The following is a 27669-nucleotide window of genomic DNA, read 5'->3' as shown; positions in this document are numbered from 1 at the left end:
CACCTGAAAAGTGAAATGGGCTGGTTCGACTAGACTTATGTAGTATGCTAGGGGTTTTTTTTAATTAAAACAAAAAGGGACAAGCAGAAGGGAGAAGGATAAGTTCAGAAGTACATTTTAACTTAAGGATTTAACCACTGGATCTATAATCCCATTTTCCTACTGCTGAATTTGGGCCCTTCTTAGCAAAAATGAAGATTCAGAACTCTGTGGCTCAGTCACCAAAATACCTTCACTGTGGTGTGGTGGTTATTATCCAATTAGGGCTGGGGAGAACCAGCTCCAATTTAACACTGCTGTGAAACTCTCAGGCCGGTCCCATCTGTTCACCCACCCTAACCTCGCAGGGATGTTAAGGGGAGGAAATAAAGGAAGGGGAGCCATGTATTCTGCCCTGACCTTCTCAGAGGATGGGAAGGATAGAAATATAATAGTCCCGAATCTGCCTTAAAGAATTACTGTGAATTGCTTGTCTAAAATATTTTTCAAAAGATGGCTATAATCTTCAATATAAATAAACATTGAAAGGAGTTCTTCCATAACATATTTCTGAATTCTCTTTGTGAAGCGTGTCCCGTGTATGGTAAAGACTCTGTTCTCTGTGAATGGGACCCAATTAGATATTAAAGATTGCAATGGAAAATCTGTAGGGGTGCACGTTCATTCTTATAGAGTTGCCAATCTCCAGGTGGGGTCCCAAAATTCCAGCTACTCTCCAGATTTCAGAGATCAGTTTCCCTGGAGAAATGGGCTGCTTTGGAGGGTGGACTCTATGGTATTATGCTCCGCTGAGGTCCTCCCCCTCCACAAATTCCATCCCCAAATCTCCAGGAACTCCCCAAACTGGAGTTGGCAACTCTAGTTTTTTTAGGACACTTAACTTCAAAAGACCTGATAAATTCAAAAGCTTGCGTCTGCTATGACCTAATACAGATGTTGCTCTAAAGTTCTCCCCCGACCAACACATCTGTGCATTTTTTATCTTTTTTTGTCTATAGGATCTCTAGACTTTGCATTAAGTAGCTTCAAAATACAATTGAAACAAGGGGCTAGAGAAATGTAATTTCTTAATTAATCTGATTGTGTCTTCTTGGGCCTTGAGAAGCTAAGATTATGGGTGATTATAGTGAATACAATGCAGGGGCAAATGGGTAGTCAGGGTGTATCTACCTGTTATCTTCTCTTAGGTAGTTACCTTAGTTTATCCCCTAATCTAGTGTATCTTAATCCCCACCTTCTTTGTCCAGTATAATAAACAAATGAAGAAGAAGAAGAAGAGATTGGATTTATACCCCGCCCTTCACTACCCAAAGGTGTCTCAGAGCGGCTTACGAACTCCGTTCCCTTCCCCTCCCCACAACAAACACCCTGTGAGGTAGGTGGGGCTGAGAGAGCTCTGACAGAAACTGCTCTTTTTCAAGAACAGCTCTTATCAGAACTATGGCTTGCCCAAGGTCATCCAGCCAGGTGCAAGGGGAGGAGTGGGGAATCAAACCCGGTTCTCCCAAATTAGAGTCCGTGCACTTAACACCTACACCAAACCACTACACCAAACTGAGCTGCCCAATCCTTATTATATTTGCTCAGATACAAGTACCACAGTTCATAACTGGTAAAGATTCTTAGGAATTGCTTCAGGTGGGTAGCCGTGTTGGTCTGAAGTAGCAGAACAACGTTTGAGTCCAACGGCACCTTTAAGACCAACAGAGTTTTATTTAAGATGTAAGCTTTCGTGTGCAAGCACACTTCCTCAGATACAGTGAAACACAATTTCTTCGAGCCTTACATACAGGAAGACGGTGGAGGGGCGGTTGGTGTGTGGGAGTGTTAGGAAGGACCAGTAAGAGTTAAGATGCGTGAGTGAAGCTTCCTGACGCTTCCACCCACCCCCATCTTCCTGTATGTAAGGCTTGAAGAAATTTTGTTCTCACTGTATCTGAGGAAGTGTGCTCGCACACGAAAGCTTACACCTTAAATAAAACCTTGTTGGTCTTAAAGATGCCATTGGACTCCGACTTTGTCAAGAACTGCTGTTAGACTTGGGGGCGCTTAAGCATTTTTATTGGCTTAGAGGGGACCGTTGTGGCAAGAAAATCTAAGAAACTCCAGTCTAAGTAATCTGTAGCATCTCAAACACCTGTTGTTCATGAAGACTAGGTAGCCCAGCATACTTCAAAGGAAAAAAATGGGACGGATGTGTTCCAAATTCTCGGTAGTCTTTGCTCTTGGCTAAAGGAAGCAAATGAGAAAGTGAATGATGAGATCGATCGTTTCAGAGGGCAGCTGTGCTGGTCTGCAATAGAACAGCTGGATTCTAGTCCAGCGGCACCTTAGAAACCAACAAGACGTGTCTGGTGAAGGGAGCTTTGACTTGCAAAAGCTCATACCCAAAGAACTTGTTGGTCTCTCTAAGGTGCTACTGGACTAGAATCTAGCTATTCTGATGATGAGATTGATTGATTTAGCTAATTATGTAGACCACCAGAGTGGGTGCAGAGGGCATCTCACTTGTTACAGTCAGGAAGGCATGTGAGACAGTTTTATTACAGATGGCATTTGGCAGAAGTTAAACTGTTGGCACTCTTTGCTTTCCATCTTCATGTGGAATTGATTTAAACTGTGATTTAATTGTGGAGGGCTTTTTTACTTGTTACTAAATGGCTATGATGTTTTGCTGTTTACGATGAGAACCTGTGTGGAACAGTGGTCAGAGGTGTCAGACTAGGACTTGGGAGATGTGGTTTTGGATCCTTACTCTGCCATGGAAGCTTGCTTGGACCTTGGGCCTCTCACACTCTCTTGGCCCAACTTACCTCACAGGGTTGTTGTGAGGATAAAATGCAAGAGGGGAGAATGATGCCAACCTCTTTGGGTCCCCATTGGGAGATAATTGTAGTATAAAGTTTTATTTAAAAAATTGTGTCCTTGCAGCTTTTGCTAGCCAACTTCAGTCTGAGAAGAAAGACTGCACGAGAGAAGTCACTTCCAAATAGGGAGACCAGGTGTCCTGCTTCAAACACCCTCCCCCTCATTTGTTGCCCATTGGCCAGCTGAGAGCTGGCGGGAGGACATTTTTTGTGATTTTGCTATGGAGTTTTGTCCAAATCCTAGAGCGTCACAGCAGCGACACACTGGTAATGTGACGTCATTTCTGGTATTTGCCAGAAATTATGTCACATTCCCCCGCCCCTGCTTGTTGCTCGTCATTGGCTTGCAGCCTTACTTTCAAATGGCCTTGGAAGAAGATGTGTTTGAGGAGTTCTGTGCTTGATCTTGCACTCATTTCCCCAACAAAGCCTACAGTTCCAAATTTTAAAAATTCAAAGGCCTAGGTTTTCTGAACAGCTCAGCCGTGACTGGGCAAATAGATGGGTGCAACTGGTATTCCTCCATCTACTGTGCTGACACAGTTGGAATCTGGGTCATTCAGCTTGTACATTTGCCATAGCTAGCAAATCCAGAAAAACATCAATTATTATCTTCTGATCTCTTTAATACAATTGGATAATCCCTCTGCGGTAAGACAAGCATCAAAATATGATTTAAAGCTCTGCAGATAAATCAAGGTCAGATTCATTCCTGTTAACTCAGTTTGACCTTCTAGTAGCAATGTAGTCTTTGGAGCTGGGGGTTGACTTCCAGTCCAGACTTCAGTGTTGATGAAAGATTCCCTATATGATGGGGCCAAAGCCGTATCTTAAACAGAGACCCAGGAAACCTATATTGCGCAGCAGAATCTGGACTCTGGCCTGTAATGTGGAATCCATTACCTTAACAGAGAATCCCCATTCCAAGCGAGCAGCATGGTGCTATTTATCTGTTAGATCTTCAATATAAAGATCAGTGTCTTACAATACTGTAAATATCTTCTTGTAACTGGGAAATCTGCTCGTAAATCTTCCTGTAACTGGGAAAGGAGAGACAGGGCAGTCTAATTTGTCCTTTGCCTGACACATTGCCAATTTCATCCACCCAATGAGATCTAGTAGGGTAGTCCCCACCACCACCACAAGCTCGTGCCACGAGGACCAAGCCAGGTTAGTGCTACCCAAATAACCTTGCACAGCATGTACACATGACAGCAGAATTGGGTTAGCTCTGGGGGAAGGGAGTTGGTTCATTGTGATGTTGGCTGTGGGCTACCAGTTGAGCACATCTGCCACTATTGTGCACTCCAGAAAAATATATCAGAGAAAGGGTTCAGAAAGCGGCGTGGTTTGAATCCCCATTTTGCCTGTCATGGAAGCTCACTCAGTGACCTTGGTGCTGCTGTTACCATCTCTCAGACTAACCCTACTGCTATGAGGCTGCTGTTTTGAGTATAAAATGGAGGAGGAGAGAATGATGTTGTAAACTGCTTTGGGTCCCCGCTGAAGAGAAAAGCAGGGTGTAAATATCTTTAAATAAATAAAGTTATATATCTTGTTTTGGATCTAACAATTATAAAAACCTGCATTTATTTGGGACTTGGCAAACAAACAGATCTACCTCCAGATTCTGGCCTGAAAGCCTTCCTTTTGACAGTGGACACCAATGAGGGTTATAGATCTCAGTGAGAAGAAGCCCTGTCCCATCATCCCAAAGAGAAATGAGCAACTTTTGCCCTTGCTACCAGCAAGAGACGCGGAGAGCTGTAGTTTTTAAATCTTCCCACTAAGTAAAACCTCCCAAGTACTCAATGTTTTAATTCAGTTAATCATCGCAAGCATTTTCTGATGATGTGTTTATGCACATGAAAGCTTATGTCCAGCATTAAACTTTGTTGGACTTAAAGGTGCCACTGGATTAGTTCTGAGTATTTGCCTGGTTGCTCTGCATCATTTACACTGAGTAGGGTGACCGCTTCTTAGGAGGAGCCAGCCTCCCGGTGGGGGTCCTCATACCTCTTGGAATTACAGCTGATCTCCGGACTGCAGAGATTAGATCCCATGGAGAAAACGGCTGGTCTGGAGGGTGGACTCTATGGCAGTGTACCCCTGCCCTCCACACCCAAGTCTTCCCAACCCAGAGCTGGCAGCCCCTAAACCAAGCCTGTATTTTCTTGTATTTTGATTGAAATATCCAGGAGAGGGCTACCTTGCTTTCCCACTTCTTTTTTTGTTTGCGGGTGTGAACTAAGTACAGGGCAGTGTGTGAGTTTTGCAGAAGACCTCAAAATACAAGCCACCGAATAATAAAACAAATTACTTTTTACTAGGCAGCTACAGATTACAGAAATAAACCAAATATGGGGGGGGGGGTTTCCATTAATTACTGAGCAAAGATATGGATAAAACATGGATTTTCCTAAATCCAAAAACATTGGCTATCTGTGTTGTAGGCAAAATATTCTTAGTTACCAAGTGTCCTGCTTTTGTCCTAATTGAGGGGTAGTTGCCACCTATTGCCATGTTTTCTGCAAGAGATCTACAAGGCCTCCTCTCTCTGCTTCCAGCCCTGCAGGATTCCCCCCTCCTCGCCATTACAGAACACTGGTTCAAAACAAAGGAATCTTGATGGTAAAAAAAAGAATTTTTAAAAATCTCATCTACCTGCCAGAAAAGTCAAGGTTTCTTATCCTAGAAGACACCAAGGACAATATAGTGTCCTTTGCTTCCAGAAAGACCTTTTGTCTTTGAGTCCCCCATTTACATGTCAACCAGGTTAGGCCAATTCCCAGCAGAAAGCCAATTGAGGAAATTTGATTTATAGTCTTCGTTCAACCTTGGAAAGCTGCTTTCTTACTGCAGAGAATGAACCTCCTTGAGAACTTGTTCATCCTTCCCCCCCCCACCCCTTCACTCATATCTCGCTGACCATTTGCATTCAAAACTTAGTTTATTTTCATCAGGGTATAAGATCAAGAACTCTTTTCTGTCTTTCAGAAATGATGGTGGCAGAGAATGGCTGTTAATTGACGTAATTGGCACAGGAATGATGGGCAAAGTAGCTCCTGCTGGGTCAACAAATAAGGTCAACCAAATAAAAGTTATTAAGTGTTTTCATTGAGAAGAGCCCAGACCCAGCTCTTCTTCTGCAGAGAGTTAGACTCCTGCACAGTTGTATGTCTCTGCTTTCACATGGACTGATACTAAGATATAAGCGCTGTAGACACTTTCTTTCCTCTGCTGTTTGTAAAGCCTCATCAGACAACCACTTTGCTTTCTTGCATTTCTTTTTCTTTGGGATGGTGGTGATTGCTGCCTCCTGTACAATGTCACAAACCTCCGTCCGTAGTTCTTCAGGCACTCTATCAAATCTAGACCCTTAAATCTATTCTTCACCTCTACTGTATATTCATCAGGGATGCGGTCTAGGTCAAACCCGAATGGCCTAGTGGTTTTCCCAATTTTCTTCAGTTTAAGTCTGAATTTTGCAGTGAGTAGCTCATGATCTGAGCCACAGTCAGCTCCAGGTCTTGTTTTTACTGACTGGATAGAGCTTCTCCATCTTTGACTGCAAATTATATAGAAGACCCTGATGCTGGGAAAGATTGAAGGTCAAAGAAGACGGGGACGGCAAAGGATGAGATGGTTAGACAGTGTCATAGATGCAACGAACATGAAATTGAGCCTACTTCAGAAGACGGCGGAGGACAGGAGGGCCTGGCGTGATCTGGTCCATGGGGTCATAAAGAGTCTGACTCGACTGTGCGACTGAACAACAACAAAAGACACTTTCTTCCTCTGCTTCCTAGTCCAATTGCTCTGCTGTCTGCAAAAGGGCCAGTCCTCATAGATGTTGACACCACAACTCTGTTGAGTACAGACCCTTGCAAACTCTCTTATGCCTCTCAGATCCATTCAGGTTTAAAAGCAGATTCCATGATTCCTTCACATACGCCACATTCCGTTTCTTTAACTCAAGCACGATGTACTGGGCTTTCTCCCAGTGGTTCCCAGCTCATTCCTGTCCCTTAACTTCGCTACTTCCTGGTAGACTGTAAATAGATCATTTGACGATCAGGTTGGGTCTAGTTTGCTGATGGGAGCAGTAGAAATACTGTGACAGAGGTGTGCTGAAGAAGTGCGTCCAGTTGATGGCATTACTTGGAAGATGAGAATACTGGGGAAATTAATTTATCAACAAATCTTGTGGCATTATTCTGAACAAAATCCAACTGGGGTGGTGGGGGGGAACCATTTTCATTTTAGTTGCTGTGGGCTTATCTATAAGAGATACTGGAGAGGTTTCGTAATGGGAAATAACAGTTTGTGCGTGTGTGTGTGTGCACGCAATTCAGATTACGGGGCAGAGGCTTAATCAATTGCCCTGGGCTATTTTCCCAGCTGCAGACTGCCCCATGACCTGTTGTTTGCTTTGTGAAGGAAACATACAAGCATTTTAGGATTTGCCTGCCTGTTTCTTGTGGTGGGGCAAAAAACTGATCCAGTGAGCCAATCTGAAAAGGAAAAAACTGGCACTATCCTCCACGCTATCTCAGAGCCAGTTGTTCCATGTATATTAGGGGTCTTTGTTTCTCCTGAGGTTCTGTTTGAACACAAAATCATGAATGCTGAGAATAGATTGACACTGAAATGTCATTAACGTTGTTCCCCCACCCCTGATGACACCAATGATAGTTAGCATTTGTGCCATGCTTCTGAGCGTTGCATTCACTTCTTGCAGTCCTTACCACAGTCCTTCAAGAGATCACTATAATATTGTCCCCATGGTATTGCATATGAGGGGCTGAGAGACTGCCTTGTCTGAAATGACCTTGCGTGATTGTGGCCAAGGTGAAATTTGAACTGGGGACTTCCTGTTTTGCAGCTCAGTCACTTATCCACTGTGCTGCTCCAGGTCCCTAGAGAACTTCTACAAATATTCCACATTGGACCTTGATAAAAACATTTAACTTGATTAAAACTCATTTTTTAAAAAATGCGCAAAATGTATTTGTGCAGAAAGTACTACACACTGCGGTGGGGCACAAAATACTTGAACTGTTAAAAAAGCTGCTGTTCTTAAACAAAAAGGCCTCATTCCTCTGAGGGGTTTTCATAGCACTGAAGGGATGCAGTTGACAGTAACATTTCAAAAGAAGATTGGCTGGCCTTATGAAAAAGGAAGTTTAATGCTTTTTTGTATCCAAGTCTATTCTATTAATAGTCAGCATAACCTTAAAGTCTCATAGTAATTTTCCGGAGCTCAGTTTTTATTTATCTTAACTTTTCAAATAAAAGCAGGGCTCTAGTCGGGGGGGAGCTCTCAGGTACGGAGCTCCGGAAGAGAACCTCTAGGGGGCGGGGCTGTCACGTGGTGAAGCCCCGCCCCCTTCTTTACCCCGCCCTCTGCTTCGATCCTCATTCCGTTTGGGAATGAGGATGAAGCAGGAGGGTAAGTAGCCGGGCCTTCTGACACACTTCCGGTGATGTCAGGGGGTGTGGCCTTCTGTCACTTCCGGTGATGTCAGGGGGCGTGGCATATGCAAATAAGTTATGCTAATGAGTTATGCTAATGAGCTCCGGCAGCTCTTTTTCTACAACAAGACCCCTGAATAAAAGAATAAAAAACCAGTAGAGTAGACCTACAAAATCACACACACCCCATCCTCTAGATCGTTGATGTCGAACTCATTTGTCACGAGGGCCAGATCTGACATAAATGTCGCTTTGTCGGGCCAGGCCATGTGTGCCGTAAAACGTAATGCCAGGTACCAAAGACATAAACTGCAAAAAGAACAGCAGCTGGTAAGCCCCAAGTTGGTGTATCCTCACTGCAAGGCCTCATGGGCTGGGAGGGGGATGCAAAGGAAAACCCATATGGGCAGACTAGAGAGCCAGCGGTGCAGCACTGGGCAGATGCTCCCGGTGCTGCTTGAGGTTGTTCCGCCACAAGCAGAGTGGCTCTGCCCATTCTGCCTAGAGCAGTCTCCCGTTCCCTCCCTTGCACAAGTTGCTCACGGCCCGCATAAGAGCCCCGGGCGGGATGCTTCCGGCCCCTGGGCCTTATGGTTGTCACCCCTGCTCTGGATTGGGCCTGCTGTTCTCCTGGAATTACAGCTGCTCTCCGGACCGCAGCGATCAGTTGCCCCGGAGGAAACGGCAGTTTTTGTGGGTGGATTCTGTGGCATCACATCCCTGCTGAGCTCCCTTCCTTTCCCAAACTCTGCCCTTCTCCAATACCTCCCCCAGATCTCCAGGAACTTCCCAAGCCAAAACTGGTAACCCTAATTAGCATGCTCTGTGTGCTTAATAATTCTATTGTTAATAGTGTCTACTACTTTACCTGGAACACATTAGGCTAATTGGCCTTTAATTTCCTGGATCCCTTCTGTATCCCTTTTTTGTGTGTGTACTACTTTCCAGTCCTCCAGTACAGATGCCAGTTTTAGTGACAAGCTAAAACTAGTGGTTAGTAGATCAATACATTCACGTTTGTGTTTATGAAGAAAGCTTGGATGTGTGCCATCTGAACCCAGAGACTTGTTAGTTTTGGATATACCCAGCTGCCCTAGAACTTCATCTCTGGTCACCTCGGTTTGACTCAGTTCTTCGGACTCCTGGCTACACACATTGTCTCTCTGGGATATCCAGCTGTTCTTGGCTGATGTCTGCGGCAAGAATACTCCATCCAGAACACTGAGAAATTATATTGCTTAACGCATGACCTTATTGTCCTTTCTTTCTGTCTGTAGTTCTTCACGTACTGCTCCGCTGTGCTGGGAAGAGGCTAATCTCTCTCAGACTGCCTCATTTCCCACTATGTAGTCTTCATCTAGGAGCTGCGGTGGCTCAAGTGGTTAAGATGCTGAACTGCAGGCTGTGGAAGGTCAGTAGTTCAGCAGTTCGAGACCCGGGTGCCGCATGACAGAGTGAGCTCCCATCTCTAGTTCCAGCTCCTGCCAACCTAGCAATTCAAAAGCAAGAAATTGCAAGTAGATAAATAGGTACCACTTCGGTGGGAAGGTAACAGCGTGCCGTGCGCCTTGGTGTTTAGTCATGCCGGCCGCATGACCACGGAAACATCTTCAGACAGCGCTGGCTCTTCGGCTTTGAAACGGAGATGAGCACCGCAACCCTAGAGTCGGACTCGACTGGCTTTCGAGCAAGGGAACCTTTACCCTTACCTTTACCTTTACTCTTTGTTATGCTGCCGTCTTCTCTTCCTTTAAATGGGAGGATCCCGACACAAAACTGCCAGATTGTTTACCCCCAGGGTTTAACAGCAACGTGGGATTCCACACTCACTATTTGGTATTAACAGCATGGTTATCCCTTTGTAACTTCTTATTGTATCTGCTTATCTTGCGCTAAAGTTTGTGTTAATTCTGTTTTGCCTATCTAACAACAGTTGGAGGGTGACCTTCACCCCACCCTTTGTGAACTGAGATTCAGGGGGGTAGCTGTGTTGGTTTGAAGCAGCAGAACAAAGTTTGAGTCCAGTGGCGCCTTTAAGACCAACAAAGTTTTATTCAAGGTATAACCTTTCGCGTGCAAACATACTTCTTCAGCTGAACTGATTACTCTTTTTTTATTAGAACGAACTATGAGTCCAGCGGCTCCTTTAAGGCCAGTTCTGCTGCCCACATGGCTACCCAACCGAATCTATCTTTTTTAAAAAAACGTTAGATATTTTTTTAACTGTCCTATCGTTGCACCATTTCTCCTTCCTCTCTGCCTTTTCTGTTGTCAGTGTAAAAGGATTAACATGATGGATGTACTTTCCAACGCATTTGATTGAGTAAATTCTGACTCGTTGTCACCTGACTCCTCCGACTGGCCTTCGCTAGGGGGTGGCGGGGCCCGGGGCCCGCAGGAGTCCTGGCAAAAGCTTAGACTGTTGTTAGTCTTTAAAATGTCACTGGACTCCAACTTTATTTTGCAGCTGTAGGATAACACGGAATTACCCGTCTGGAATTACCCATCTAACGTGGGGTGGGGCTTGTCACTTTGTTCTGTAAAGTCCTTAACAAACAGATAAACGTTTGAGTAGTAGCAGTAATATTGTGTAACACTTCTTGTAATTGTCAGAGAGGTGTCCATAAAGAGATTGACAGCTCAGTCTTAAAAGTTGTGATGCATCAGTGCATTCCAGCTAACTTCATATCCGTATTTAACTGCAAGCCCTGATCTGGATAGGCCAGGCTAGCCCTATCTTGTCAGATCTCAGAAGCTAAGCAGGGTCGGCCCTGGTTAGTATTTGGATGGGAGACCACCGAGGAATGCCAGGGTCACTATGCAGAGTCAGGCAATGGCAAACCACTTCTGAATGTTTCTTGCCTCGAAAACCCTAGCGGGTCACCATAATCCTGTTGCGACTTGATGGCAAAAAAATAAAAAATAAACTGCAAAGTGGTATCCCTCAGGATGTTGAAGACACAAGCCGTAACATACATAGACTGTGGTCACACAGGCAGTTTGGCCCAACACAGCCACTCCTCCCCTCTGGATCAAGTGGGCGCAGTCAGACAGCCACATCTGTCAGGCGTTCCCCAGCCATACTTATCCCATCATAGGACGACTTGGAGCAGGTTAAAAAGGCACCACATCACAAGTGGTGCTTCCGGTTCCCTGTGCAGTCATTGCGCACGGCCGGTTGTCTGAACACGGGGGAGCACGCGAAGAACGGATTTGGCAGTCTGAACCTGCAAATCCATTCTGCCACTAGGGAGGGTTTTTTAAAAAATTGCCTATATGTGCATGCATGCACATGGGCACTTATGTACGAGCATGAATTTTGAATTTTGTCTGAGGTGCTGCAATAATGTGGATGCTTTACCATGGGATGTTTCTGTGGGTAATCCGCAGCAGGGTGTGCTGTGTGGCTGATATGCCCCACAACACTTTCAGCCAGTTCAATTAGAGGCAGCACCGTATTGCACCAAGCCACCAGTGTGACCACAGCCAGTGTGTTGTTAGTAGAGAGCAGGAATAAACAAAGTGTGCCAATCAAGGTGTCGGCAGACTTTATAGCTCCTGACAATTCAAGCAAGTGAACCTGTACCATGAAGGAAGGCGACAACAGCTCCATGAGAACAAAGTTTGAGTCCAGTGGCAACTGTAAGACCAACAACATTTTATTCATGGTATAAGCGGATGTAATATCAGAAGATTCCTGCAGGATCAGACCAGTGGTCGACTTCGTACCGTGTCCTGTTTACAACAGTGGCCAACCAGATGCTTGCAAGAAGCTTACAGGCAAGGAATGAATTTTTCCTGGTTGTGGTCTGAAAGCACATAATAAGGCAACATTGCCAAGGCTATGCTACCCTGGGTCTGGTCAGTGTCCAGAAGGGGATCTGCCAGGGGGGTACTGTAGATGCCGTCTTAAACTCCTGTTAAGAAAAGTGGGATGTAAATGAAATAATTATATACACATGAGCTTGTAACAGGCATAAGATGTTAAGCAAAATATAACTTACAGCTGCAGTGAAACTGGACCCAGTGCTGGATTCTTGTGCTGTTAACACCCCTTTCAAATGATTCAGAAATATATGTGGAATATATACTTTCTGCTGTGCTCTCTGGTCATTACGTATTTTCCCCTCATCATTGCAGGATTTCTACCTATTTTGGAGACAAGGGGTCTGGATGCAAATGATCTAGCCAAGTGGTCTTGGTTAATTGTCTGCACTTCGAAGTACCCTGCTAATGAGAGTTCAGTTTGGTTGCTAAGATGCAGTTAGTTACATGCCAAGTCACATTCTTTAAGCAAGTCTTGAGGTAATGGTGTGCAAAAGGGTGTTTTTTTCCTTAGAATAATTGTTCTGAGACTCAGAATCTGACAATTAGGCTTTGAAATATGCTATCACAGAGTGAAGGCAGCCATGCGCTTGCTGTAAACTATTACAGCATTTTCAAAATGTGCTTGACCAAGCTTTTATCTTCTTTGAATAATGTGCTACAGAAGAGAGCAATGGAGCACCAGTCCCTTCAAATATGCAGTGTAAAAACATTCTAGATGCTAGAATAGGATAGATCAATTCAGGTGGCCTGAATTACACATTAGCTGGACTTTGCTATCACCAGAATTAGAAACTGGTGTTTCAGCTTTAGCCAAAGTGCTTGTGATGGGCCCAGGGATGTTATTGGACACTATTGTGGATATAGGGACTAGTCTGTGTTGGGTCTGTCCCGACCTGAAGAGCCCAGGCTAGTCTGATCTTGTCAGAAGCTAAGCAGGGCCAGCCCTGGTCAGTATTTGGAGGGGAGACCACCAAGGAATACCAGGGTTGCTATACAGAGACAGGCAATGGCCAACTACCTATGAACGACTTGCCTTGGAAATCCTGCTGGGATGCTATGACTCAGCTGCAACTTGATGGAGATGAAGAGAGTGCTTACCTGAAACATTATAAGGCCAGTCATCTTTCCCAGAGCCAACACTTGTTGTCTCACTTTGTGTTCTGTGGGTATGTGGTGAACAGCCATGTGGCTTGCTCATTTATACTTTTTGAGTTTTTACCACAACATATCTGATGTGAACAGAACGGTAGTGGCTGGATACTAAGCACGTGTTGACTAGTTACCAGGGGTTAATAATGATCCGATGTCTTGTTAAACAGGGCTCCTGTGGCACCTTAAAGACTAAATTTGCTTCAGAAGAAGTGGACAAAAAGCTTATGCTGGAATAAAATATGTTACTCTTGAAGGCACAGCTAACCCCTCTGGAATCATTGCAAATTGTGTCCTCAGTCTTATAGACTCGTTCATGCCTTAGTGTTGACCTTGTCACCTGGTACTGTTCTCGTTGCGACACTGTGGTGAATACCAGCTACATGACGTATGTGGGGGGAGAGGATCCTTGATGATCCTGCCATTCTTTTCCCAAGCTGATGATCAACCACATGGGGCATGTGGTATGGGCAATCCATACAGGGAGTCTACAAGCAGCTGTCCTGGAAAACAACAGTATTTACTGTGTGATCTCCTGGGTATGTTCCAGCCCCAATGATAAACCATGATAGGATTATCACCTACCAGCTTGTCTTCCATTGTTGGGTAATTGCTGGAGATGATAAGAAGTGATGATCCATGATGACTCATTGCAGTGATGATTGATTATATCAGTTTCACACAATCTGATAATTACGTGACTATAGCTATCAAGTGACATCAACTTATCTTGTTTTCTGGAAGCTGGAAGCTTTGTTCAAAGTGATACGCAAAAGATTTATAGCATATAAGCAGGAAAAAAATGGGGGGGGGGAAGCAAACCAACCTTCTAATTCATATAAATGTTTTAGGGATATTTTAACTTGCAGTGCAAATCTAGATGCAGACACACATTTTTGATAGTATCTCTTGCGTATTTCTTTCCCCTTTCTCATTTCCTCTTCCTTTCTTTTCCACTGGCGAAAGGAAAATAGGAAAGAAATACTGTTATTCTAGATGGAAATATTCTTTTCTTGAACAGGGTATTTTAAAAGTGCAGGAAGTCTGAGTGGAATCACTGGTCGCATCCAATAAGAGGTTTTCCCAGGGGGGGAGAAATCTTTGATAGATGTTTTAGACTTCTAATGTTTCTCACTCTGTAATGTGCCTGCCATTCCCCTTTGATTTGAAAGCCATGCTAAAAATAAACTTAATGATGATAGTTTGAAGTTCATACTTCCAAAGGTTCTGTTTCTGCCCAGCCAGGTCTTTTGTGCTCGGCTCTTGGAAAGTGGAACCAGCAATCTGTGCAAACAATGCCTGAAATCAAAAACATCTCCTTCTGTCTAAGTCAGTGGACTGTTTTTTACCTCCCCCCACCTCCGCCCCATGGTTCTTTGAGACAAGGATGCTTTAGCAGGTAGGGCAGTGAAACCTACAAGCAGGGCACGATGGCCTTTCTCCGCCCCCTGGGATCTGGTCCTCAAAGGCATTTGATTTGATGGGTTTGAAATGGGACTGGGAACTAGGAGGGAGAAGAAGAAGAAGAAGAGATTTCACTTGGAGTCTCAGAGCGGCTTACAAACTCCTTTACCTTCCCCACCCCACAACAGACACCCTGTGAGGTGGGTGGGGCTGAGAGAACTCTGACACAAACTGCTCTTTTTCAAGGACAGCTGTGCCAGAGCTTGTGACTGACCCAAGGTCACATCAGCAGGTGCAAGTGGAGGAATGGGGAATCAAACCCGGTTCTCCCAGATTAGAGTCGGCACACTTAACCACTACACCAAACTGTTTTTGCTCTAGCAGGACAATGGAGGGAATCCTTGTTCTTTAGCTAGTGCGTGGTTTTGGATTTATGGCAGGTCCTGCTCTGTGGGCTTCTCATAGTGTACTCCATGCCATAGCATCTGACCTCCCCAACACATTGGCTGGCTTGGCTTACAGTAGCTCCAGCCACTGGAGTGGGTGACACATGAGGTCTGAAGTTTTTGGGTTATTTCACTTGACTGTTCACAGTCAGTTACAGATTGATCTCCTTGTTTTCTCTTTGGGGCTGTGGCTCAGTGGTCAGGCATCTGCTTGGCATGCAGAAGGTCCCACGTTCAATCCCCAGCATCTCCAGTAAGGATCAGGTTGTAAGTAACATGAAGGACCCCAACCTGAGACCCTGGAGAGCCACTGCCCATCTGAGTAGACAGTACTGATTTAGATGACCAGTGGTCTGATTCAGTATAGTTTCATGTCTTCGTGTATTCTGTAGGCTTTCAAATACCTTCTTTATGCAACAATTTATGGTTGAGTAAGCATTGCTTCTGGATGAGCGGATAAAAAAAGGTGTTGATATTCCACAGTGATTTGTGCTGTTATATGTTTGTGGGGATACTAGTAAAAACATTTCATTGGGGGCATTAGTAATTTTTGTGGACTTATTTGCAAGGCTGATAGACTGCTTCCGGCCACGTTGGTCCTTGTAGTTACGCTGCAGGAGCATTGCTGAATGGCACTGGATTTCTAGATAGCACTTAATGAGATACTTGCATCAGCATGTCCATGTCACAGGGTCAAGAGGTAGGCAAGTCTACAGCATACGTATTGTCTTGTTCTAAACTACTAATCATGGGCCTCAGAAGGATCAGCATTTGTACTGAAGACCTTGACTCCATTCACAGATCTTAACCACATCTGGATTTGTCCCGTGGCATTGTTCTTGTTTCTCTTAGACAGATTAGTTCTGTACTTCCTCATCATCATCCTTCATGCTTGTGGTTTGTCAATTTTGAAGTACAGATCCAGCTCTACCTTCAAAGACCAGTACGGACTGTTGACTTCAGCAGGTGTGGGTCGGGATGCTGGTGCTGATCCTGAACATGCTTGATATGAATGACTACATCACTGGGATGTATATGTGTTATTAATGACTTGGTTGTGTTCCACCTAACCATAGATATTAAAATATAGTCACGCTCTGCTCTGATGGAAAATAAACACTTTAGCATTCATATAATAAAGACAGTGGCTTTATTTAGAAACACTGATGAAAGTTTTGGGGAAGGAAACTGCTTGCTGCTGGTTGTTCTTGTTTTAATTTCCTGGTAAAGATGATGTCATAATGATGTGAGAGCCAGAGTGTTTGTTTTCACTCTGGACATAGCACGAATGTTCTTTTCAATATTTAACTATCTCTTAATCCCAGGCTGAGAGCTCCCAGTAATCCATATTACGTATGGGTTGACAAAGCCCTTTCGAGATAATTTCAGAGCCTCCCAGCAGCTAGGCCAGAATGTTGGGGGGGGGGAGGGCAAGGGGCTGACGTTTGCCATGAGACTGTATAGCACAGAAAGCCCTGCCCCCTTTCGTTTCCGAAGTCCTTTAGAATCCTCATTCTTACCAAGATAGAATTCAAGAATAAGAACAGTGATCTACTTGAGGGAAAGACTGCTGTTTTGGTTTATGACCCAGCAGTGTTGGACAAGCTGTACATGCATGGTGCAACTGCTGCATATACCCAGAATTCAAGATTCTTTGTGAACCCTTGTGACCTGGTCTAGTGCCAGTTTCTTTCTTTTGTGACCTGGTCTTGTGCCGGTTTCTTAAGGCCAAGTTGGCCAATCCAGAAAATGATGTCTTGGACCCAAGCCATCAGCAAAATAACGCAGTAATCGCAGTCCTTCTGGTTTCTGTATGCCTTCTGAAACTTTCTGTTGGCCAAATGCCACCCTGGGTCAGAGCCAGATTTTGTGCCTGTGCTCTGGATCATTTCCAGGTGCCATGGCAGCCCTTCAGGTGGTAGGGTCAACCATGGTGGTCCCTGGTTCAATTCCAAGGCTGGCAACACTATTAAAAACACAACCACCCAAGTTATAGCCTTATTTAAACGTACAGTAAAAAGGTCACTTAGAGGTAACTTTCGCTCAGTAATCCATGGAGATGAATTTCTCAAACACAGCCAGTGATTGGGGTGGTAGTGGTTACCCAAGCAGATATCTTTTAAAAGATATGTTTTTGGAGGATGATTGCCCAGGACTTCTCACAAATTTGATGATAGTTAATGCAGGGCACCAGATCATTAATAATTTTTTAAATAAATAAATAAATACTTTCACCTCCCACCTCACCCCTTTCCCATATGCTGAAATACCGCAGCAGGATTGCTGGCTTAAGAGACCTCTTCCAGGTCAACTTCGCGCCCACTCTACAAGGGCGGTGGCGGCTTCCACAGCTTTCCTGAGAGGGATGCCATTGGAGGACATCTGCAACGCTGCGACTTGGGCTACTCCGCTCACCTTCGTGAAGCATTATGCCCTTGATGTCCGGTCTACTCGTCGTGTGGCGTTGGGTCGGTCTATCTTGCAGACGGCGCAGGTGTAGGGCCTCGGCCCCTCCTCCAGGTAAGAGTTATTGCTTGCTATTCTCCCAAGGGTGTGATGCACAGAGACCACGAAGAAGATAGACAGGTTGCTTACCTGTAACTGGTGATCTTCGAGTGGTCATCTGTGCATTCACACCACCCGCCCTCCTTCCCCTCTGCTCTCGGCCCTTCATCTTGTTTCTTTGAAGGCTGTTGGGCGGCGGTCAGAAGGAACTGGCGGGATCTGCGTGCCCCTCCTTGGTCATGCGCAGTGGAGCCGGCGCGTGACCTGGGAGAGGCGCGAAAATCCCTTTTGCTAGCTATCGGTACCGAGAAGGTCAGCGCAGGCGCAGAGTATCCCAAGGGTGTGAATGCACAGATGACCACTCGAAGATCACCAGTTACAGGTAAGCAACCTGTCTTTCCTCAGAAGTACTCCTGCCACCCTTAGCTTTCAGTCACTGTATATTAAGCCCTTATGGTGTGGATTGGAATTGTGCTCATCTCTGTTCTGTGAAGTATCAATGAACATGTGCAGCCAAATCCTTGTTCCCTTAATACTGCGCCGCATTTGCATTTTCTATTCATATCCCACTTTTCTTCCCAGCGGGGATGCAAAGCCGCATAGAACATTCTAAACCCCTCCGCCATTCTCTCACAATCACAATCGGCCAGGCCGAGAGTTTGAGATGGGCTGGAGGTCACCCTGTGAGCTTCCGTGATAGTAGTGGGGGATTCAAACCCAGGTCTCCTGGGATCCTAGAGTGACACTCTATTCACTACGCCAAGCTGGCCTTTGCCATCCCTTTACTGATTCCAGGCTACTTCTTCCGGAGTCATTCCTGCAGAACTCTTGAAGCTGTGGATATCAACATTCAGCTTCCTCTGCTTTCATTGTAATTTGTAGTGCGAGTAGTGAAGAGTGCACTTTTCTTTCTCTAAAGATCAAGAACAAAATATTAGGCCCGTGTTGCTGTTTCAGTTGCATTTCTTACATTGGGGCTATAATGCTTCTGGGCCACCAGGGCAGATAGTGGAGGAACGGTGTGAAATACAGCGGTATTTTGTCAGGTAGGGCTTAAGGTTGAAATGGGCAGGATTGTGCCCCTCCCCTTGAGGTGAGGATATTAAAGTGCCCTGTACTGAGCATGTTCCTTCTGGCACAGCTGGTCTGTGAAGTCTCAGGCAAAAGTCATTCCTAAGCCTTGCTTTAAAAACTGGCAGAGAGCCATGCGTAAAGTTCCAGATCCAGTCCCTGGTATCCTCAGTTGAAAAAATCTCAGAGCCAAATTGGATGAGATGCTGGGAGTTCCATGATTGGAGTCTCCAGTGGTTTTTTGAATGCAGTTTTACAGGGGCCTGATTCTGATCCAAGTGAAGAGGAGGGATAAGTTTCCACACCAGCAGAAGTTTCCTGGCATAAAGCAGCTTGACTGAGCCACTGTTTGCCCCATCTATACCTGAATCCCGAATGTTTCTCCAGCTGGGCAAATAGTGGGGCTTAAACCCCCCCCCCCCACGTTGCTTTGTATTCTTAATCAGCATCAGGCAGCCGCATGCCTGATAACTGCATTAAAAATTATTTGAACTAGAGATGCCAGGAAATGAATCTAGAACTTTATGGATGAAAGGCCACTCTCCCCCTTTTCTCTCTAAATCTTTGCATCACTTAAAACAGGGATCTGAAAATGTCTGCCTTTTACCATGGGGATGCTTGAGCTACAGTTGTGTATGAATTGGTCACCCTGTTTTGCCCATCTGAGCATGGAACAGGGGTCACTGGGAGTGGGGGCAGGGAGGAGGTATTTGTGATTTTCCTGCATTGTGCAGGGGGTTGGACTAGATGACCCTGGAGGTCCCTTCCAACTCTATGATTCTAAAAGAGAACCATCCATACTCTTTGAAAACCAGCAGGACCAACAGCATGCAACCCACACTGTGTGAAGAATCTCAGGAGCAAGCATAAGCTGAGTTCTAGCTACTCACTGGAAAATAAAAAATCCTCACACACCAAGATCAAAGGAAGCAGGTTCTGCAGTTTATTTTGGCGTTGGAAAAGGTCGCCCATGAGGTCAAACTGAGTAGAAATAAAGCCAGTTGCTTTGGTCACAAAACAATGCAAACTTTTGTGCTGATGCTCACTGTTTGAGAGCTTGAAAGCTCCCATTAATTCTTTTTTTTTAATTGCAGTAATAGAAAGCTTTATAACTTGCCTTAATAAAGTGAAATGTTTATAAAACTGTGCCCCCCTTTTAAATATATGACGCACACCCAAATTAGAAACCTCTCTTTGTGGATATTTGTTCCCTCCGCCTGGGCTCCTCTACCTCCTGTGCCGTTTCAACTCCCTGTACTACTTTTACAAGTGTGCACGCACGCGCACACACCCTCCTTTGCAATCCCTCGGGACCACGAGTGTTCATAGACCTGGTGCCAATAAGACTTGTCAAATGGTTCTCTTCATTTCAGCGAATGTCTCTCTTCTCTTCACTTCAGCTAATGCTGATGTCTCTCGCCTCCCAGCTGGAGAATGCTGCTCTGGTGTTATAACACCATTTAGTTCAGCATGTGATAAGGGGAGTGTTTACATGCTGATGAAATTGAGATAGTCCAAAAATACTTAAGTGAATAAACGGTACAGTAGAAAGATTCTCGAATGTTTCCACAGATGCCGCAATTCCTATCTGAGCTCAGTGCCCTGATATGACCCAATAAGTAGAACACTTTGTATATGCATGCCCCCACACCTTTTTTTTTAAACGACAGTAATTTGAAGATATTTCCTGATTCTGAAATCCTCAAAGAGACTGAGGTCAGTGGAGTTAATTCAAAATAATTGGTTTGAGGATTTCAGCTTTGTTCTGGTTTTATGAATAAGCTTCGATGTAAAAAAAAAAAGGAGTCAGCGTTTGCAAACAGCTTGTTGCTGGGGGGCGGCAGTGTCTACCATAACCTTTTCTTAAGGGTGAATGGGAACAGAATGCTGGCAAGACGGGCGGGTCAGCCAGGAATACTCTGATGAGAGAGGCAGATTGAAAGGGGGGGGGAGATCTCTGGTAAAAAGCTGCACAGACATAAAGTTCTGCAATTTCTAGGTCAGAGTTTCTCTCGACAGTGATGACAAGCAGGTTCCTGGCTAGCGCAAGATTGGCAAGTATTTTCAAGTGCATCTTGGAGAAAATAAGGATGTAGGGGGGTATATCCTATTATTCATAATAAAAATGAGGACAGTGATTAGATGCTTTTTTTTTTTCAACCAAGCTACATAAGAACAGGCCACATTTTTCTCAGAAACAATTTATATAGAGGTATAGTTCTAATGGCAATGTTCACTGGCACTGCTATACTTTTACAAATGGGTTTTTATTTTCTGTTTGGACTGGTTTATAGGATTATGACTTTTTTTTTCTTGGCTAGCATACTGTGCCTTTAACAGTTAAATCACAAACATGAACTGAACAGTGGCAGTTTTCTTTACTCCCTACACATTAATGGAGCTTTTTCTGTGTCACTTCGCCTGCTAGCAAACCCTTGAATCGTGGGGAGGGAGGATTATGATAGAAGGCATGCTCTGCATACAGAAGGCCCCCAGGCCCAGTTTTTGGCATCTCCAGTGGAAAAGTCCTAGATAACAGGGCTGGGGTACAGGCCCACTTGGTTGTTGGAGTAGACAAAGCTAGATGGACCAGTAATATAACTAGCAAGTAGGTTGGTCTGGTCTTGTCTTGTCTGTCATGGAAATCCAGTGAGAGATTAGGATTCTGGAGCATGTTTTAAGATGCACACAATTTGTGCAGCCCCTGGACCTGTTGGGCCTCCCACTTGACCTGAAAGTGCAACCTTAAAGTGCCCAGTATTCTGTCACAACTGTGTATTGTAAGGAATAGTGGACAAACTATCTTCTTGACACATGATTGGCTATGATTGGTCATCAGTTATCTTCTCTTCGATGAACCCCAGTGGGCTTCCAAGGAACCCCAGGGTCCGCCAGAACACAGAACAAAACCATTCTGTTATTGCAGCTTCCACACATCACCTGTAGGATAGCTGTGTGTTGTGCAGATGTGAAAGGTACAGGAAGCAAGGGGAAAGAACGTGACAACACCGCTTTGTCCATACAACCTGATCCAAGATAATCTCAAGTTTGTTGCCAGGTGTTGTGACGCTGGCCTGAACTTGTCTGCACAAACATGGGGCGTTTCAGCCGTGCCCTTTTGCACAGTCATTTATAGGCCGTTCTCCCTCCCACCCCTGCAAATTCTGCTTCTCCGCAATAAGAGCTGCTTTATTCTAGAGGGGAAGAGGGGCGTGTTGAATACTCTGATCTTGACCTTTAAAACAATTCTAACCTGGTTCCACCTCTGATCCTCCTCTTGAAAATGTAAAACAAGGGAGTTGTGACACACAGGAGATAAGATTTTGTCTACTTTACAGAGCTTTTAGGAGGGAAGGCAGCATGGTGTAGCCCAGTCTGATCGGAAGCCAAGCAGGGTCAGTTCTTGGATGGGAAACCACCAACAAAGACTCTGCAGAGGAAGGCAACGGAAAACGACTTATGCTTCTCACTTTCTTTGAAAGCCCCTTGCTGGGATTGTCATAAGACAGTTGCGACTTGGCAGCACATACGTACATATGGCGCTTTTGGTGATGGAAAGTGCCATCGAGGAGCAGCCAACCTGCGGTGACCTCGTAGGGTTTTCAAGGCGAGAGACATTTGGAGGTGGTATGCCATTGCCTGCCTGTATGCTAGCAGCCCTGGACTTCCGTGGTGGTCTCCCATCTGGGTACTGACCAGGGCCAACCTTGATGAATTTCCGAGATCTGGCTAGCCTGGAGCTTTGGGGCACTCTTAAATCCCTTTCCAAACAAGATCTTTGCAAGCTCGCTTGCAAACCACCGTTTCTACCATCAACCATTTATCTGTGCTGGCTTGTAAACAACTGAGTGCTGAATTAATAACGTAAAACTCAAAGGAACCCTTAACACAATTAAGCAGTAATTTTTTTAAAAGGGTTCTTGACAAAGCTGGGGAATAAGAGGCTAAATCTGGATGCTGTCAGGCAGCAGCAATTTGCGACCTTGCAGGCCAGCGAAAGTGAGTCATGCTCACGCGGGCCAACTGAAGTGCATGTCCTGCCAGCACCAGCTGTCAGGGTTTCCCAAGTCAGCACTATCCCTAGACCCCTGAGTAATCCAGCTGCACTCAGCAAGGGTCACAACAAACACTGGGAAGGGGAAAGCCTGGAAGCGTCCAGACTCCGCATTAGCCCAGGGCAGGGGACCCGCAGAGTTCGCTTGGTGGACGGACAGCCGATGCTCCTGGTAAGGGAGTGGGAACCACACAGTGGTGGAACAGCACACTGTCAAATCCAAAACTGGGACGAGGGAGTGAAACCTGTACAACATTCCTACGACATGAAGAGCTAAATCGAAAATTAAATTTGAGAATTGGCTGGGGATTAGTGAAATTTCAATCCAGGTCCACTTTTCTTGAAGAGGTGCTGGGTGTTGCTGGTTTCAGAGATGGAGCTCCTGGTCAGATGCGGCTTTCCTAAAGAGCAAGAGTCCAGTGGCACCTTTTAAGTAGAACAAAGTATGTGGCAGAGTGTGAGCTTTCGTGAATCACCGCTCCCCTCTTCAGATGCTTTCCTAAAATTATATTTGAACTTCGCCTCCGTTTCGGCTCTCCTTGGGATGCTTTGGACTGGATTCCAAATCCCAAATGCTCTTCCTTCGACATCGAAGTTGGAGTCAAGATCCCTTTTTTGTTAACAAGCAGAACAGATTTCCATTGGAAGGAAACGTTCACTGTAGCAAGAAGTAAAGGACTAGGCTTCATTCCTTGTTTTTTTTGGAAGTAATAACTAATCAGCCTGTCTGCTCAAATGGAATTTTAGTTAGGAGTAAGATCAAAATTCTGCCCATTTGACTTTCTCCCCAGATTTTGGGGTTCCAAAGGGTGTCAATGCGAGTGTCAATTCCAAAATGAATTTCAGAAGTTCCTCAGGTTAAACTGGCAGGCAGATGACGATGTGATGTGTGAGGCCGAGTGAGCAGCTGAGGTTGCATTCGTTGGATTGCCAGCTCTGGGTCGGTGTATTCCTAGAGACCTGGAGGTAGAGCCTGGGGGAGGGCAGAGTTCGGAGACCGAAGGGAGCTCAGCAGAGATGTGATGCCGAGCAGAGGCTGCCTTCCGAAGCGGTCGTTTTTCTCTCCTTCATGCAACCTTATGCAAGATGGGAAGCTCATGGGTTGTCTTGTATAAAGTTCACACTGCAAGGGAAGGAGGTTTTGGTGTATCCCAGCTTGTGAGAACATGAATGCATAATACCATGTGCATGGGAGGGAGGGGTTTCTTGGTGTAGAGGGCCAGTTTGGTGTAGTGGTTAGGAGCCCAGACTCTAATCTGGTGTGACCTTGGGTCAGTCTCAAGGGCAGTTCTCAGAGAGCTCTCTCAGCCCCACCTACCTCATAGGGTGTCTGTTGTGGGGAGGGGAAGGGAAAGGAGATTGTAAGATGCTCTGAGACTCCAAGTGAAGGGTGGGATATAAATCCAATCTCCTCCTCCTTCTTCTGTTGGGGGCTGGATGGGAGGCCTGGAATTGACCCCTGGGCCTCCCATTGACTATTCTGTGCCAAGCGTGTTGAGCTTGGATATGGGAAACTGAGACTGAATAGCATGGGGCAAGTCCCTGTCTCTCATTTTAGCCTGTGAAGAAAGGTTAAAGTGCTTGGGGCTCTTTAGCTTGGAGAAACGACGGCTGAGGGGTGACATGATCGAGGGTTATAAGATTATGCATGGGATAGAGGAGGTAGAGAAAGAGATACTTTTCTCCCTTTCTCACAATACAAGAACTCATGGGCACTTCATGAAATTGCTGAGCGGTCGGATTAGAACAGATAAAAGGAAGTACTTCTTCACCCAAAGACTGATTAACATATGGAATTCACTGCCACAGGAGGTGGTGGCAGCTACAAGCATGGACGACTTCAAGAGGGAATTAGATAAGCATATGGAGCAGAGGTCCATCGGTGGCTATTAGCCACAAGGTATAGATAGGGACTCTGGGACAAGTGATGCTCTATCTTCTTGGTGCTTGGGGGGGTCAACAGTGGGAGGACTTCTAGTGTCCGGGCCCCACTGGTGGACCTCCTGATGGCACCTGGTATTTTTGGCCACTGTGTGACAGAGTATTGGACTGGATGGGCCATTGGCCTGATGCAACATTGGCTTCTCTGATGTTCTTATGTTCTCCCTCATAGGGTTATTATGACCTGAACTGCCACTCAGAACTCGTTGGCAAAATATAAATGATGAAAACAACCAAGAATCAAACTTACCACTAGAATATTTCAGTGTTCTGTGTCAGGCACACAGACTAATAGTTTGTGCATCATTGTCCTGGGGTCCCTCAAGTACATTTAAGGAGGAGAAAAGCCTAAGACTTCCCAACAATATACTATGTGGCTGTACAAAATGCAAATATGCACACACACACACAGAAGCAGAAACATTTTAAAAAGTGACTTTTTTGTTTTGCACGCTGCTGAATTAGGGCACATCTGCATGACAACTGGTGGGTCCCTCTTGCTGAAAACCCCGTTCTAATTTTGCTTCATTTATACCCTGCCTTTCAGCCCAATGAGAATCCAGTGTGGCCTACATCATCCTTCTCTCCTCCATTTCATCCTCACAATAACCCAGAGAGGTAGGTTAGGCAGAGAGTCTGTGACTGGCCGAAGGTCACCCAGCAAGCTTCCATGGCAGAGTGGGGATTCGAACCTGGGTGTCCCAGATCCTAGTCTGACGCTCTAACTACTACACTACACCAGCCCTCTTACCTTTCCTCCTCATTCCTCACCCCTTCTGGCATCTGCTGCATTAAAAGCCAGAAGCTAGTGTCTAACGGACTGCAAAGCCACGCTGGCCTCACGGTTGTCCCTGTGTGGACAGGCAGGGGACTTGGCACGGGCTTAAGCCACCTATGCATCTAGAATGCAGGAGCACCATGGATCTCCTGAACTGGCAGAAGACGTATGTGTCACTGAGGTATCAGCATCTTTCCTATAACAGTTTTAGATTAATAGATGTGGGTGAATTAATGAGTGTTGGAAACCAGGCAGCTAAGAGTGGAATGTTCAGCAAAGTCATTCCTCAATCCATGGCTAGGCTGACGGTCTCTCCCTGCTCCTTTTTGCCTTTTTTTTTTTGCTACAGGGAAGGTTGCTTCTCCCCGGTCAGTCCAGAGACATGTCTCCTGGTCCAGTCCTTCCTTTCCCCCAACAGAACACTGCTCCTGGAAGGACACGTGCAGCTGAAGACCGGCCTGCAGACCCAGGAACGGCACCTTTTCCTCTTCACAGACATCCTTGTGGTTGCCAAGGCCAAGTAAGTCCAGAGCTTTAAAACAATGCTCACCCTGTAATGTTGTGATGTGGACTGCCGTGCTTTCCCCCACAGCCAACATTTCTTGTCTTTCTTTTTTATTTATTTATTTATTTATTATTATTATTATTATTATGTGGGCGTGTGCTGTGAACAGTTATGTGGCTTACTCATTGAACCTTTTAGAGTTTTTACCACGGCACACTTGATGTGAACAGAGGAGCAGTGGCAGATGCTAAGAACAATGGGTTGTTGTGGGACTACTGCATAGAGGTGAATAGTGTCTCACCGCATTGGTGGCAGGAGTTTTGTGGCACCTTCGGGAACAGATTTTTATCTGAAGAAGCAAGCAGTAGTTCAGAAAAGCTTATTCTGGAACAAAATGTGATGATCTTGCAGAGCTAATAGCCCAGACTAGCCTGATATCAGAGCTCAAAAAGCTAAGCAGGGTTGGTACTCGGATGGGAGACCCCCAAGGAAGACTAGGGGTTGCTACACAGAGGCAGGCCATGGCAAACCATCTCTGCTCATCTTTTTCCTTGAAAGCACCATGAGTCAGTTGCAACTCGATAGCACATGCACACACACTCAAAGGTACTGTTTGGGGTTCTGTTTATGGTTGGTGCAGTACAGGGCTTTTTTTGTAGAAAAAGTCCAGCAGGAACTCATTAGCATAATAGGCCACACCCAGCAGCAGAAACTCATTAGCATATTAGGCCACGCCCCTGACTGCACCACTCATTAGCATATTAGGCCGCATTCCCATGTTACCAGAAGTGTGGTCATCCAGCCACACCCACCTTTTGCTTCTTATTCTGTTTACCTTGTTTGTTGTCAAAAACCAGGGCTCTTTTTGTAGCAGGAACTCCTTTGCATATTAGGCCACACACACCCTAATGTAGCCAATCCTAATGAGTTCCTGCTGTTGGGTGTGGCCTATTATGCTAATGAGTTCCTGCTGGGTGTGGCTAACTTGGGAGCCAGCCGGAACTCCGTTCCTGTGCGTTCCTGCCCAAAAATAGCCCTGGTGCAGTAGACTAAGGGTCAAACCACAGGAGACGTTTCTATCAAGTTGAATCTGGGGTTTCCTGGACATGCAACTCCAGAATGGGGGAAATAACTCCATTTTGGCTCAGGAAAATAACTCGGGGGGGGGGGGAGGCAGGAGAACCTCCTCCTCTCAAGCTGTGGTCCAGAGTTGAATCAAACCCCCAACAGACTTTAAAAACAATTTCCCCCTGCAGCTGTTATCTGGCTGCAAAGAGAACAAGATGGACACCAAGACCAGACTTAAAAGCCTTCTGTAATTTGGCCCTAAGTCTTAACACAGCTACCTCTCTGGAGTCATTGCAGTGGGAGTTTAGTTAATTTATTTAAGTGCAGCAATTTACAGAAGAAGAAAAAGGAGAAGGGCAAGCCTGCTTCCTCCAGGGAGCTCACAGTCTAAATTTCAGAGTCTTGCCACTCCTTAAAATACTAAAAAGTTTATTGTAGTATATGGTTTCTTGAGACAGAGCCCACTTCATTAGGTGTGTGAACTTTTGTAGTCAGTTGGCAGGAAGATGATATGACTAAAGGTGCAAGCAGCACGAAGGGTGAGGAGTTATTACAAAGAGAAAAAAGGCCCACTTTCC

The 27669-nt window shown here is 45.4% G+C and overlaps 1 protein-coding gene across 1 annotated transcript in view; it reads left to right on the top strand.

The window, feature by feature from the left end:
- Positions 1-27669, top strand: part of ARHGAP20 (Rho GTPase activating protein 20) — a 129363-nt gene that overhangs the window by 50466 nt on the left and 51228 nt on the right. The window contains exon 3 of the mRNA XM_015429488.1: positions 25868-26038. Within this exon, the coding sequence (XP_015284974.1) occupies positions 25868-26038 (171 nt within the window). The remainder of the gene's footprint in view (positions 1-25867; positions 26039-27669) is intronic.

Source organism: Gekko japonicus, unplaced genomic scaffold, assembly GCF_001447785.1.
Source record: "Gekko japonicus isolate JY-2015 unplaced genomic scaffold, Gekko_japonicus_V1.1 scaffold237, whole genome shotgun sequence".
In the NCBI taxonomy this organism is placed as follows: Eukaryota; Metazoa; Chordata; class Lepidosauria; order Squamata; family Gekkonidae; genus Gekko; species Gekko japonicus.
This window is presented reverse-complemented; position numbering and strand designations above follow the sequence as displayed.